General features: G+C 24.3%; 1 protein-coding gene across 3 annotated transcripts in view; it reads left to right on the top strand.

Moving 5' to 3' along the window:
* LOC145260541 (uncharacterized) overlaps positions 1 to 16,814 on the top strand; it is a 158,490-nt gene extending 141,676 nt beyond the window's left edge. For 2 of the 3 annotated variants that reach the window (XM_080118756.1, XM_080118755.1), the window contains exon 4: positions 16,286 to 16,814. In XM_080118756.1, coding sequence (XP_079974882.1) covers positions 16,286 to 16,473 — 188 coding nt within the window. In that variant the 3' untranslated portion in view covers positions 16,474 to 16,814. The remainder of the gene's footprint in view (positions 1 to 16,285) is intronic. The other variant, XM_080118758.1, reaches the window with a different exon arrangement.
* Positions 16,815 to 17,177: the final 363 nt, after the last annotated feature.

Genomic DNA, 17,177 nt, shown 5'->3' with positions numbered 1-17,177 from the left:
ATCATTTTTGCATTCCATAACAATTTAAACAACTTTTATTTTTAAAATAAATCAATGAAAAATAAATCAATGTAAAATAAATCAATGTAAAATAAATCAATGAAAAATAAATCAATGTAAAATAAATACATGAAAAATAAATAAATGAAAAATAAATCAATGAAAAATAAATGAATGTAAAATAAATCAATGAAAAATAAATACATGAAAAATAAATACATGAAAAATAAATAAATGAAAAATAAATCAATGAAAAATAATCAATGTAAAATAAATCAATGAAAAATAAATAAATGTAAAATAAATCAATGTAAAATAAATCAATGAAAAATAAATCAATGTAAAATAAATCAATGAAAAATAATCAATGTAAAATAAATCAATGTAAAATAAATCAATGAAAAATAAATAAATGAAAAATAAATAAATAAAAAATAAATAAATGAAAAATAAATAAATGTAAAATAAATCAATGACAAATAAATCCATGAAAAATAAATCAATGTAAAATAAATCAATGTAAAATCAATAAATGTAAAATAAATAAATGTAAAATAAATCAATGAAAAATAAATCAATGTAAAATAAATCAATGAAAAATAAATCAATGAAAAATAAATACATGAAAAATAAATCAATGAAAAATAAATCAATGAAAAATAAATAAATGTAAAATAAATCAATGAAAAATAAATCAATGAAAAATAAATAAATGAAAAATAAATCAATGAAAAATAAATCAATGAAAAATAAATCAATGAAAAATAAATCAATGTAAAATAAATCAATGAAAAATAAATCAATGTAAAATAAATCAATGAAAAATAATCAATGTAAAATAAATCAATGAAAAATAAATAAATGAAAAATAAATAAATGAAAAATAAATAAATGAAAAATAAATAAATGTAAAATAAATCAATGACAAATAAATCAATGAAAAATAAATCAATGTAAAATAAATCAATGTAAAATCAATAAATGTAAAATAAATAAATGTAAAATAAATCAATGAAAAATAAATCAATGTAAAATAAATCAATGAAAAATAAATCAATGAAAAATAAATACATGAAAAATAAATCAATGAAAAATAAATCAATGAAAAATAAATCAATGAAAAATAAATCAATGAAAAATAAATCAATGAAAAATAAATAAATGAAAAATAAATCAATGAAAAATAAATCAATGAAAAATAAATCAATGAAAAATAAATCAATGTAAAATAAATCAATGAAAAATAAATCAATGTAAAATAAATCAATGAAAAATAATCAATGTAAAATAAATCAATGAAAAATAAATAAATGAAAAATAAATAAATGAAAAATAAATAAATGAAAAATAAATAAATGTAAAATAAATCAATGACAAATAAATCAATGAAAAATAAATCAATGTAAAATAAATCTATGTAAAATAAATCAATGTAAAATAAATCAATGTAAAATAAATCAATGAAAAATAAATCAATGTAAAATAAATCAATGAAAAATAAATCAATGAAAAATAAATCAATGAAAAATAAATAAATGAAAAATAAATCAATGAAAAATAAATCAATGAAAAATAAATCCATGTAAAATAAATCAATGTAAAATAAATCAATGTAAAATAAATCAATGTAAAATAATAAATGTAAAATAAATCAATGTAAAATAAAAAAATGTAAAATAAATCAATGAAAAATAAATCCATGTAAAATAAATCAATGAAAAATAAATCAATGAAAAATAAATCAATGTAAAATAAATCAATTTAAAATAAATAAATGAAAAATAAATAAATGAAAAATAAATAAATGTAAAATAAATCAATGTAAAATAAATCAATGAAAAAAATAAATGTAAAATAAATCAATGTAAAATAAATCAATGAAAAATAAATCAATGTAAAATAAATCAATGTAAAATAAATCAATGTAAAATAAATCAATGTAAAATAAATCAATGTAAAATAAATCAATGTAAAATAAATCAATTTAAAATAAATCAATGTAAAATAAATCAATGTAAAATAAATCAATGTAAAATAAATCAATGAAAAATAAATCAATGTAAAATAAATCAATGTAAAATAAATAAATGTAAAATAAATCAATGAAAAATAAATCAATGTAAAATAAATAAATGTAAAATAAATAAATGTAAAATAAATCAATTTAAAATAAATCAATGTAAAATAAATCAATGAAAAATAAATCAATAAAAAATAATGAAAAATAAATAAATGAAAAATAAATCAATGTAAAATAAATCAATGAAAAATAAATAAATGAAAAATAAATCAATGTAAAATAAATCAATGAAAAATAAATCAATGAAAAATAAATAAATGAAAAATAAATCAATGTAAAATAAATCAATGAAAAATAAATCAATGAAAAATAAATAAATGTAAAATAAATCAATGTAAAATAAATCAATGTAAAATAAATCAATGAAAAATAAATAAATGAAAAATAAATCAATGTAAAATAAATCAATGTAAAATAAATCAATTTAAAATAAATAAATGTAAAATAAATCAATTTAAAATAAATCAATGTAAAATAAATCAATGTAAAATAAATCAATTTAAAATAAATCAATTTAAAATAAATCAATGAAAAACAAATCAATGTAAAATAAATCAATGTAAAATAAATCAATGTAAAATAAATCAATGTAAAATAAATCAATGTAAAATAAATCAATGTAAAATAAATCAATGAAAAATAAATCAATGTAAAATAAATCAATGTAAAATAAAAAAAAATGTAAAATAAAAAAATGTAAAATAAATCAATGAAAAATAAATAAATGTAAAATAAATCAATGAAAAATAAATCAATGTAAAATAAATCAATGAAAAATAAATCAATGAAAAATAAAAAAATGTAAAATAAAAAAATGTAAAATAAATCAATGAAAAATAAATAAATGTAAAATAAATCAATGTAAAATAAATCAATGACAAATACATAAATGATAAATAAATCAATGTAAAATAAATAAATGAAAAAATAATAAATGTAAAATAAATCAATTTAAAATAAATCAATGAATAATACATAAATGATAAATAAATCAATGTAAAATAAATAAATGAAAAAATAATAAATGTAAAATAAATCAATTTAAAATAAATCAATTTAAAATAAATAAATGAAAAATAAATCAATGAAAAATAAATCAATGAAAAATAAATCAATGAAAAATAAATGAATGTAAAATAAATCAATGTAAAATAAATCAATGAAAAATAAATCAATGAAAAATAAATAAATGAAAAATAAATAAATGTAAAATAAATCAATGAAAAATAAATCAATGAAAAATAAATCAATGTAAAATAAATCAATGTAAAATAAATCAATTTAAAATAAATCAATTTAAAATAAATCAATGAAAAATAAATCAATGTAACATAAATCAATGTAAAATAAATCAATGTAAAATAAATCAATGTAAAATAAATCAATGTAAAATAAATCAATTAAAAATAAATAAATGAAAAATAAATCAATTTAAAATAAATCAATGTAAAATAAATCAATGTAAAATAAATCAATGTAAAATAAATCAATGAAAAATAAATCAATTTAAAATAAATCAATGTAAAATAAATCAATGTAAAATAAATCAATGAAAAATAAATCAATGTAAAATAAATCAATGTAAAATAAATCAATGAAAAATAAATCAATGTAAAATAAATCAATGAAAAATAAATCAATGTAAAATAAATCAATTTAAAATAAATAAATGAAAAATAAATCAATGAAAAATAAATCAATTTAAAATAAATCAATTTAAAATAAATAAATGAAAAATAAATCAATGTAAAATAAATCAATGTAAAATAAATCAATTTAAAATAAATAAATGAAAAATAAATCAATGTAAAATAAATAAATGAAAAATAAATAAATGTAAAATAAATCAATGTAAAATAAATCAATGAAAAATAAATCAATGTAAAATAAATCAATGTAAAATAAATCAATGTAAAATAAATCAATGTAAAATAAATCAATGTAAAATAAATAAATGAAAAATAAATCAATGTAAAATAAATAAATGAAAAATAAATCAATGAAAAATAAATCAATTTAAAATAAATAAATGAAAAATAAATCAATGTAAAATAAATCAATGTAAAATAAATAAATGAAAAATAAATAAATGTAAAATAAATCAATGTAAAATAAATCAATGAAAAATAAATAAATTTAAAATAAATCAATGTAAAATAAATCAATGTAAAATAAATCAATTTAAAATAAATCAATTTAAAATAAATGTAAAATAAATAAATGTAAAATAAATCAATGTAAAATAAATCAATGTAAAATAAATCAATGTAAAATAAATAAATGTAAAATAAATCAATGTAAAATAAATCAATGTAAAATAAATCAATGTAAAATAAGTTAAACAACTTTTAAACAAATTTTATTTCAAATTAATTTTGTTTATACTTTAGAATGACAATAATTGAAGCACCTTTTAAGCAACTTTGATTTTTATGTAAAATTTTGTTTTAATTTAAAATGAAAAATAATTTATATAGAATAAATGCAAAAATGATTTTTATGTAAAATTTTGTTTTAATTTAAAATGAAAAATAATTTATATAGAATAAATGCAAAAAATGATTCAGCTGAGGATTTTGCCAAATTTATTTGTGCCACATAAATTCATAAAGATATCGACAGATTCACCAAAGTCCCATGAGTTCATTCCATTTGACTCAATCTTAGTTTTTGATCGCAAGGCCAAGGCTGCATATTAGTCAACAAAATGGCAACTGGACAGCCATATTAATTTTTTTATTCATGCAATGTTTACATATATTTAATTGTAAATTTAACTTTTTACTTGAAATGACTCCTCACATAATAATGCTTCAGATAAGAAACATTTTTAATGCCTTATTTTTCTTACATCATCCGCAAACCCTATGTAGCGACATTATCAAATATTATATATTAAATCCTTTTTCTCTTATCTCTCCTATTTCATTTTTCATCCTCTCCCCATCTCCTCTTCTTCCCGCCAATCTTTTCTACCCTCTTTTCATTACTTTAAGTTTTATTTACTTCTTTTTCTATTTTATTATTTTCCTTCGTTTTTTTTTTATTTCGTTTTATCTTTTAATTTAATTGGATTTATTTTAAATTGACTGTTTTAAGTATTCACACTATTTTCTTCCTTGAAATAAAATTAAATTGCAATTTTGACTTTCTAAGGAATTTTGAATCTTGATCTATTTGTAATTTATTCACATCAATTTACGAGTTTTTATTTGTATTTTATCAACCAATTTATTTGATTAAATTTTGCCATTTGACTATAATAATGTAATATATAAATGACTATAATAATATAATTTTTACTACGTTTTGGAATTTTTAAGATAGTGATTGGTTATTCGTATTATTTAAATTTTTCATGCTACATTTTCACGTTTTGGTTGATGTAACCTCCGACCTTCTCTAAGTGTATCTTGCCAAACTCGGGAATCTGCACAGAATTTCAAACTGAACTGTTTATTTAATTCATAGCGGGTAGCATGCTCTTGTTCTGTCAGCCTTGACTGGATAAAAGTTCTAAGTAATTCGTAATTGTATTTTTGGTTGGAAACACCTTCAGAAGAATGTCACTTTTACAACTGAATTTTTCCAAATATTCTAACCACTGTGCCACAGGTTCTTGTAAACAATTCTAGTACAAATTATTTTTAGTTTTATTTCTAGATATAAATATGTTTCAGCCAACTAGTTACAAGTAATTAGAGACCTCTTTAGGCGATACTGCTTATATAAAAGTAGAATCTGTAGAATGCTTACAGACTCTACTTTTGTATAAGCAGTATCGCCTGAAGAGGTCTAGTTACTCTAAGAGTAAATGGTTACCCTTTTCCCTCCATATACCTGACTTTTCAATCTCGCAACATATTACGGCTTCTAGATTTTCTTCTAACCTTACTTTTAGTAGCAATACACACAGACAATACAAGGCTTTGGATATTCAGATTTCAAGGGGGTTCTGGTAAAATAGTCATATTTTAAAAACCAAACTACTCTAAGTTTTCAAAATGGCCACCGTTTTGTTCGGAAATGAATATACTTTCAAATGAATTAATAAATAATGTACATTATGTATTTTAAGAGTTTTAAGCAAATAAAGTGATAAAAATGTGAACATCATAAATTGGCGTTTTCGGTAACATTTTGTAAAGATCCCACCCCATTTGTAAATGCTTGTACTGTATTTGTATTAAAAGTTTTGTCATGAAATTTGGAAACTTACCAGAAGAGATGTCACTTTTAATAGTTTGGGGTGTTCAAAATACTTTTGACCACTCGTTTTTTTTTTGTTATGTTAAAAAAAAGACTTCAACATGATGTGTATTTAAAATTTTTCTAAACATTTTTTGAGTAAATCAATGATTTTACTGTTTTTATCTATTAAAAGTATAATTGTATGTTGTTTTATCTTGTGGTAGCTAGCAATTTAAAATGATCATACCCGGAAAAAATCGTTTCTATTTGAGTTTTGATGGAAAACTGTCTGTAGTAGTAGTAGTAGTAGCAGGAGCAGCAGCTGTAAACAGACGGTTTTTTGTTAAATTTTATTTCAGATCCAATTATTTTTGAAAAATTGAAAATATTAATAAAAAAATGTTCTTACATGTTTAGTTAGAGTTATTTTGTTATCAGAATATAATTAATTTAATTAGAGCTATTTTGCCAAACTCGGGAATCTGCACAGTAATATGTAATTAAAGCAATCCCAACCAGTCCAGCATTATGAACTTTGTTCAACTTGCCATTTTTTACATATTTCTGGTCAAATTTGAGAAATATATGGTTGAAAAGACAAGAAAATAAGCTTTTTAATTATATAACTTGTGTGCATTTTTATCCATTGTATCAGGTTTTAACAGCGAATAAAGCAGTGTTTTGCTTTGAACAACTGAAAATGTGAAATCTTATTTTTGGTTTCAGATGTATGAACAGTATCCACCCTCTCTATATTTTTTAAACTTTTTTTAACAATTTTTTTCAGCAGATTATTATCAAATGGACATTAATCTACCAAATTATCAATAAAAAAAAAAATGCAAAATCAATATTTAAATATTTGCAGTTTCTAGTGAAGTTAAAAAATAAAAGCATCTTAATCTGGAAAGTTTAAAAACGAAATAATGTGTCACTTGGTAGAAAAAGACAAGAAATGTAATTAAAAATCAAAATCAAATTTATCCAAAATTTGTCAACTTTAGCAAAAAGTTTTTTTGATACTTAAATAGATGGACAAAATATAAAAATAGAAGTTTTATTCAAACGGTCTTGTTTTGAACCTTTATAACGGAATTATAACCTTTATAATAAAAATATTTTATGAACTATTTTTTGGTTTTTAAATCAAACATCAGGTTTTGGTATTATTTTTTCACATCAAACATAAAAAATAGAATTGTTACAGAATATATTTATGAACTGTTTTTTTTTCCAATAATATGTTTATGAACTGTTTTTTTTAATCAAGCAAAAAAACGGTTCATAAATATATTTAAAAAAAAGAAAAAAAGCAGTTCATAAATATTTTTTAAACAAAATCCTATTGGAAAAAAAAAGTTCATAAATATTTTTCATAACCGTTATAGTTTTATGTTTGATGTAAAAAATTTAACAACACCTGATGTATGATTAAAAAAATAATGCATAAACATATTTTGTTATAAAGGTTATGATTTTGTTATAAATGTTCAAATAAAGACTATTTGAATAAAACTTCCTTAAAATGACGACCTTTATAAATTTTCGGGTATGCTGAAAATAAATATCACATTTAAATTTTCCGCAAATAAGTAATTTTTCTGATATTAAGCAATGTAATTCCTCATGTTAAAAATGGTGGCCATCATTGTATGCACAAGCATGCACCAAAAATATGTGAATATGTAAAAAAAAGAAGTGCAGCTCATAACATAAAACACTTATAAGTCGCAGCAATAACTTTTGCCCGTTTTTAACAGGTTAAAAAGTTCATTATTTGCGTCATCTTCAAAGTATTAATAAACATTTGTAAGTAATTTTAATGTCTTTAAACTGCAAATTATGGAATCTAATGCAATTAAAAAAGACTTAAAAATAGTTTAAATCATAAAAAAAAAAAAAACTAAAGCAGATACATAGAAAAGTAACTGCTATTGCCTTTGGTAACAGTTACTTATTGTTTTTGTTATTTATAAAAAAAGTTAGATGTTATTATGTTGTTAGTTAAGTAGTTTTTTTTATTATTTCAATAACTTGGCAAGCTGATCTGAGAGTTATATATAAGTAATTTTAACGTCTATAAACTGCCAATTGCAGAATATATAAAAGACTTTAAAATAGATTAAATGATAAACATATTTGCTTTGTTTTTGTTTGAAAACGATTCCAACTTGCAATGAAAAATACAAATAAAATAATCATAAATAAACAATTTGAGGCGCAAAATTTTTTTTTTATCAAGTTTAAAATTTTTATCGATAGTTTTAATCACACAAGCTTGGGTAAAGAAAATATTTTTAAAAATATGTAAATTGATCAAGTAGATTTTTTTTTTTTTTTTTTTTTTTACATTAGAAAAACATATTTGTTTTATTTTTTAGTTTGAAAACAATTCAAACTTTCAATGAAAATACAATCAAAATAATCATTTTAAAAATTTGGGATGCTAAAAAAGTACATGATTTTTTATTATCTTTGGTTTTATATTATTTTGTTTGTATTAGAATTCTTTAAAAAAGTAATATACAGAAATGTAAGGAAAAAATGAAATACAGAAAAGAATGATTTGTAAAATGCCGCTGCCAAAAAACAAAAAGAAAAAAAGCAAAAGGTATTTCCAATTTTTGTTTTATTTATTTACTCACGCGCATCATAAACCGGAACTGGGTTTAAGCATGTATATCGTAAACTAAAATTGGATGGACTGTTTCAATGGCCAAGCAAGACGATTTTGTTTTATATTATAATATGTGTGTGTGTGTGTGTATATATATATATATATATATATATATATATATATATATATATATATATATCATTCAAACACTACCATGTTTGAATATATGGTTAAGTGACAGTTTTAGTCATTTCGAACTGCTTTAAAGCTTCACCACTCACTAATTTTTCAGCCAAATTTCAAACAATTATTACAGTTTATAGATCACCTTCTCAGCTTTATTGTAAAAAATTTTTTTTTCAATTTTCGTTCAGTAAAACAAAAGTTATGATGAATTTTCTGGTGTTCAAAATTGTAAAAATATGTAAGGAGGTGAGCGACGCTTTTTATGACTGGTTTTCATAGCAACCATGTTGCTTCAGCGACTACTGTTGCTACTAATTCACTGCTGTTGCGAAAAGAGAAGTAACAAGTAAAACAGAGAGAATGAAAGCATGAAAGGGAGATAATTGGGAGGATTTTATTGAAAGCAGACGAGTGCCATACATTGTTATTACATATGTGTACGCTATGTTTATCGGGGCAAAAAAATAAGACTGAAATTAAACAAAGAACAAGTGAATTTATTGGAAGCTTGCAAAAATCATGGGTTACAATAGAAAAATGCGAGCATGAAAAGTAATATGGTTAAGCTTAAACATGGAAAAGAAAATAACTAATTGTTAAAACTGAAAAAGAAAAGGACAAGATATTCTAGTAAAAAGTATAATAAATTTATAACTTAAAATATTGCAGCACTAAGATTTTTTTAATTCAATTTATAACTTAAAATATTGCAGCACTAAGATTTTTTTAATTCAATTTATAACATTATATAATCAATTCTTAATGCTGCAATATTTTAAGTTACAAATTTATTATATTTTTTACTAGAATATCTTGTCCTTTTCTTTTCCAGTTTTAACAACTAGTCCTTTACTTTTCCATGTTTAAGCTTAATCATATTACTTTTCATGCTCAAATTTTTCTATTATAATCTATCTATATATCTATAAAAGTGAAAGTGTCTGTCTGTCTGTTTGTCAGTTTGTGTACATTTCCCTACACAATAACTCTGTCAAAATTTGATATACAGGGTAGTGAGATTTGGGGAAATCTTTCTAATCCGTTTTCGGCCAGAAATCTGGCTGTTAAGGGGTCAAAGTTCAATGATTTGACCTTTGAGAACTCTACCAAACCAACTCCTCTGCCAATGTTGGGTCTAAACACTTGAAATTTTAGATATAGGTTCCTTGGACATGGATCTAACTTAATAACTTGATTTGAGCCTAAAACAATGAGTGTTAAGGGGTCATTATAGGGGTCAAAGTAAAAAAAAAATTTGACCTCTGCAGTCTCTACCAAATTACTCAGACAATTTCTGGTCTACACATTTGAAATTTGACATAAAGGGTATTCAGAGATAGGGCAAGCTTTTTAATCGGTTTGGGTCGAAAATTTGAGCTACCAATATATAAATGTATGCATGTATGTTTGCATGTCTGCCTAAAACTTTTGACAGAGGCGATGGGTTTTCACAAGATCAGTATCATTTTGAAGCTCGACCCTTCAGACGACAAATACCGAAAAATTGGCTAAAAACATTAATTCCTTCACCCTCAACTAGGCACTTTTCAGCAGGGAGGGGTCGCTTTTTTCGCTGATATTTTCGAAAGTCATCCCCTCTTATTGATTGTCTAGCCTTAATTTAAACCTACGTCATTTCCGGGTTGCCGGTGGTCGTAACAGCAAAGACGTCAGGTTTTTTTCCCGTTCTTTTCCTCCTTTTGGTACAGATTTGAACCTGCCTTCCTACTACCACTTTTTTTTTTTTTTTTGCTTAACATACACCTCCAAACACCCGAGCAACACCGGGCACTCATGCTAGTATATATATATATATATATATATATATATATATATATATATATATATATATATATATATATACACACACACACACACGCATAATGAGAATATTTTTGTAAGTTCACAGCTGCCTCTTCTTGCCTGTTTAGAATCACGATGGGTCATTGTTAGTTTGGCGAGGATAAGATAGTTGAATATCGCTATTCTCTCCAAAGATAATCTGTTGGCCACATCATTTACCAAGAGCCTGTAGTTGTTAAAGAGCTTTTCAGACAAAATGACATATCTTCATGTCTCTTTAAATCTACTGAGGCCTCCAGTTTAAAGGACAAACCTGGCACTTTGAGTAAGTATCGGATAAAGGTCATTACGTCTCCTGCGTTTGGTGACTGACGATCATCTCTGCATTTTTCTACTTCTAACCCTATCCCTAACCCTGGAAAGATCGTCATCACTTAGAATGATGGAAATGGATTCACTGGAAAAAGAAAAAACATCAACAAGTATTCCAAATATTATAATAATCATTGTTTTTCCAATTCATGATAATAAAAGAGACGTCTGTCTGTCCCTTAAATACTTTTATGCTGATATCAGTAAATGCTTGTTTACAACTGTCCTAATAAATAATAAAATTTTATTCATTCCATTATTTTCAATCTTCTCATAATATTCATCATCATTTAAGTGACAATGTATGAAACTATGACTTCATTAAAGCTATCGGCTTAGAACGTTTTAATTTTTTCGAATCAAACCTTTCTTAAAAGATTTTTATAAAGTTGAGATTCGCTTCCATAATTTTGCTTAATTTACTTATAGTTAAAATCACATAAAAATTGCACATAAACAACATGTTGCAGTGGGGAAGGGGAGGTTTATAAGTAAAAAGCTACATCCTGAAGTTATGAATTATCGCTACCACATTTATAGTTCCTAAGTCTGAATAACCTAAAAATAGTGCAGAGTTTGTATAGAATATCATATTTTAATTTTTTTGAAGTTGTGTTTCTGATGTTTTATGTGACGACTATTTGAACTACTGCTCTCATCTTGGGTGTTATTTGTAAAATGCTTTGGTCGATGTAACCTCCGACTTTCTTCAGGTGTATTTTGTTGTTTTTTAAAGCCCAATGTTATTCAGTTTTTAATTCAAACTTCAAAGAAGTTTTAAAAAAAGCGACAAAGTCGATTCATACAAAAATGATTTTTATTGACAAAAAATTGGTAAAACAATCAAAAGTAAAAAGTTGGCAATGGATGGAAGTTTGGAAATTCTTAATTGAAATTCGAAATTGTTTGTGGCTTCATGTAAGTTTGTGTATGAATTGAAATTCGTGTTTCAATATTTATTTCCAATTCACAAATACTCAAGTTTGTTTGCGTTCCTACACATGATCCACTTAAATAAGACAGCAAGCCTAGCTGGAGAGTGATGCATAGAAGTGACCAATGAAAACACACAGAGAGAAAGAACAGCAATATCAAAAGAATGTCAAAAACATGTCCATGCAAAAACATTTCATTTTAAATTGACACGATAACTAAAAGTAATGAGTTGGCAATCGATAACAGTTTTGAGATTCTTCAAACATTCCAAGGAAAGTTGCTTTGTATGTAAGAAGCTGAGTAACCTGTTTGTTAGAGTTGGTGCTGTGTGCATTTGCATGCGACACTATTATTTTTTAAGAATTCAGATTAAAACTGATGAAATTGAACCCAGCATATTTTGTTTGTTTTGTATTTATCTCATAACAAAAATGAATCCGATGTTATTTCAGTATTTTGAAATATTATCACTGCTACAGTTTAATTAACAGGTAAAAAGCAGCATGTTAAAGCTGGTGGTTGGATAGTCGGGTCAATTTTTAATTTGACTTATTTTTTATTTGCTTTATTCTATTTTAATGACATTAAATGACCAACTTTTTTTGTTTAAATATTGAAATTGATAAGTTCCCTAACCGATTTATATTAAATGACCAACTTTTTTTGTTTAAATATTGAAATTGATAAGTTCCCTAACCGATTTATAGGCCAAATGTTACAAAAACAAGGATTTTTCAAAGGATTTATGCAGACGATCTTTGATGCCATTTCCTCAAATAAGGATGCAAGTAAGAGATTTAATTTTTGGTATTAGTATTTATTTTTCCAATACACAACTTTCTCTTCCCATGGGAAGTTGATAAATAAAAACAAAATGAAAAATGGACCTATTCTATTGCATATACTCCAGAACTATCCCCTTTAGATTATTTTCTGCAGGGACAAGACAGAGTCTGCGCTAACAATCCCCAAACTTGCTGTGCTCAAGAATAGCATTCGAACAAAGGTTGAGAATTCTCCATAACATGTTGGGCAGGTATATTACCAACTTCAGTGTGTGAGTAGCCACCGTGATTCAGTGTCAAAGAGCTTAGATCAAGATGAAGTATAGTATCAAAACAGATACTACACTTTGCAATATTTATTTGCAGAAATATTTTTAAAAATTACATTTTAATCAAATTAAGCACAAGGTCATTAAAAATGTGAGGAAAAGTGGGTGGTTGATCATGTTTGATATAAAGTGAAAAAATGTCTGTCCTACTATTAAGTAGAATCATCTCATTCACCACAATATCATATTTACTCTGGAGGGCCGTCCTATTTAAGATATTTCAAAATTGTTGAAAATTTTATTTTTCAAAACTATATTTTTTTATGTAACTTTATTAGAATACAGATACTGGAGAAAAAAAGAAAAAAAAAACAAAAGATCTCAACTTTTTCAAAATAATAAACTGTTTACTGTTTTCCGGTTTGTTTTGAACCGAAAACAAACACGTTAATCTTAAAATGAGATTGGGATTTAAATATGAGTAAATGGAGTTTGGAGAATGGGTGGTGCCTTTTATTTAATAAGATCTAACAACTGGAATATTTTGTTTTTAATATTCATAAAGATCAAGGAGACAAGGTTTTTGTAGCGAGTCGAGAATCCAGATGAGAATGATGACACTTCAGCTATGTGGGCGCCATTAGTTATCGAAACAAAAGGCTAGGCTTCAAAGCCAATTCTATGGCATCCAGTTGGATGCTGGTTTAATATTCCAATTGAAAAGTTCCAGGTTTGTCGACTGTCATTTCATAAACGCATTTGCGAAATGAGATTTTGCAGAAGACAAAAATGATTACACTCTACGTAATTGACTGCGTATTTGATCACTAGGAACTTTACATGTTGCCCTAGAGAGATGGCCGCTTTTTTGACTGATGCATCATCATGTCCTCCATCCCCACCCCTACACATACACCAGCATCAATAAAAGAGGTAAGAGTTTGACGCAAACAGCAGCATGTTAGATGTACAGACATTATCATGCTTCAGTTTGAAATAGTAGTTTTAGTTACATCCACAACTTTCTATAAAAGACTGTCTGTCTGTCTGTCACTCATCATCAGCATCATGTCAGTCATGCTCAAATATAGATGGAATATTTATTATCAAACACACAAATTGAACATATTTTCGCATTTATTCGAACTAGCAAAAATATGCAACCAGAGGGAGAGCATATTTTTGCAAGTATATATGGCAAGCAAACGAGGAGGTAATGCATAGGAGAGTGATTTCATAACAACAGATGCTACACTACCTCCTCACCCCCACCAAAAAAAAGGAGAGGATAATGCTTGGAAGAATGTTATCATAATAACAATACCAACTATACATTGGAAACTAGCAATAGTTATGAAATCTCCAGTTTAATAGAAGTAATAGAATCATTTCAGCTTACAGAAGACAAATATTAAATCTCTATTGATTGTGTTGGTGTCAGGGAGGCACATACCAAATCTCCATTATTAATAAATTCTTTTTTTAATGCTTTAAAGTATTTTCAAATCTTAGTTTTTTAAGTTAAAATAGCAAAACTGGTAATAATCAATTGTGTAATACAATCTCTATATCAAGTTAGATATGTCTGTATTTACAGAATTCATTCCTAAACTGATGAATTTTCGAACAGAGCTGATAGGCATAATAGGGTCGTAATGTGAGCTATATTTAGTTTAATTTCATTAAAAAAAAATGTGAAAATTCAGATATCTTTGATTTTTTGTAAGGTTTTAATAGATATTAAAACACCAATTCCAAGCTTTAATTTCTTTGGAGAATTTTAAAGGGTTATTACAAAATCAAAATATTAAAGGGTTATTATAAAATCAAAATATTAAAGGGTTATTATAAAATCAAAATATTAAAAGGTTATTAAAAATCAAAATATGAAAGGGTTATTATAAAATCAAAATATTAAAGGATTATTACAAAATCAAAATATTAAAGGGTTATTACAAAATCAAAATATTAAAGGGTTATTACAAAATCAAAATTTTAAAGGGTTATTACAAAATCAAATATTAAAGGGTTATTACAAAATCAAAATATTAAAGGGTTATTACAAAATCAAAATATTAAAGGGTTATTACAAAATCAAAATATTAAAAGGTTATAACAAAATCAAATATTAAAGGGTTATTACAAAATAAAAATTTTAAAGGATTATTACAAAATCAAATTTTAAAGGGTTATTACAAAATAAAAATATTAAAGGGTTATTATAAAATCAAAAAAATATATCGAATGTGCATTGAATTTAATTCATAATCATTAAACAAGATTAAGGGGTCTTAAATTGAAATTCAGGGAATTTACTTGTTTTTTTTTTTTTTAAATCATCAATGTTCATTTGTTTACATTTGGAAGGAACCATTTATGTGAATAAGCAAAAAAAAAAAAAAATGAAGACAATTTTTACATAAATAATCAACAGTCATCTGAATGCATCTAATTAAAACTAAAACATTTTGCCAATCAAAATGTGTCAGATAGAAAACTGACACATAGAAAAAATGTCAATAAATGACGTTTGGGAAGAATTATGATTGTGCAAGAAGAGCTCCTACTTTCTCTGCTATATCAGTAAAATTAAAATATTTATAGGATTAAATATGAAATCAATTTTTGAAAAACACAGGCTGATATTATATATGTACCTTGAATTATATATGTACCTTGAATTATATATGTACCTTGAATTATATATTTACCTTGCATTGAATCAGTTCGACAGTATGGTTCTCTTCTATCCTATGTGGTGCACTCTCCCAGGCTATACATTCACTTTAAGAAGTGGTTAATTTATTGCTAATCATCTGCAGCGCTCCTACTATAAAATGCTGATAAAGCTGCTCAGGCATTTTTTGTAGGTCAGTGTGTACTTATCATAGTGTATTGGGTTCACAAGACCACATCTTGCTTTGTGTCTAACTTTTTGGCAAGGAGGTAAATAATATATACTCTGATTTGGTTCTCTACTTTATATATAAGATTATGTGAAGAATAATTCATAAGATAAACAATCTTTTTTCTTCTTTTTTTTCAGAAACAAACAAAACGACTTCAAATCTGGCTGTTTCTTTTGAAGGTGAAGAATTTCTTTTCTGTATGTCGAGAATCTCTCCGCCCAGTCTGAATCATGTTGTGGACGATGATGTGTTGATCGCAAAACCATGTCTGCCGTTTGATGAACTCTTCCCACCTTTACTTATTGATCCGCAGCCGAAATCCTGAGCCAAATTTTAATGAAATTTATTGCTCTTCACTTTCACAACTTTTGAAAAATATGTCAACAATATTTTTGCATTTATTTTTTCATGACTTGTATGACGATTGCCTCACAAATTTGTTTTCTTATCTTCTGTATTTCATTAAAATTAAATTTTATGTAAGAAATTTTCAAAAGTTTTTCTCAATTAATGTAATCTTAAATGAAAAAGTTTTTTTTTCTTTTCTTTAGTTCTTCAAATCAAGTGTTTAGCTCTTGCTTTCTTTATAAGTAACACATGATATCAAACTATGTATTGATGGTTCTTCTCTATGAAATCTTATGTAAATAAAGAATAATATTTTTATCTTTTTTTTTACTTGGGAGTTACCACTTATCAAGGCCTGACGTTCACTCAAGGATAATGGCTAATGAATGTAATGTGGTAGTATAGTAATTGTTAATGGTATAAATTGGTTAAAATTTGATTATTTATGGGGACGGTTCAACAAGAACTTGTTTACATTAGATTTGAAGGATACCATGTTGTATTCGACCAGGAAGCAGACCAGTGGAACAATGTTCTTTCTGAGAAAAAAACCCACTTAACTAGGTTATAGTTTATTTTTTTCGTGATCTTTGCTTGATTTTGCTGGATAACAAGACTTATCTGATCAGGTGAACTATCCATCCTTGTGTTGTTAGTTGTGCTAACATCACTGCAAGAAAA

Source organism: Euprymna scolopes, chromosome 36 (assembly GCF_053919585.1).
Source record: "Euprymna scolopes isolate OS-2025 chromosome 36, ASM5391958v1, whole genome shotgun sequence".
In the NCBI taxonomy this organism is placed as follows: domain Eukaryota; kingdom Metazoa; phylum Mollusca; class Cephalopoda; order Sepiida; family Sepiolidae; genus Euprymna; species Euprymna scolopes.
This window is presented reverse-complemented; position numbering and strand designations above follow the sequence as displayed.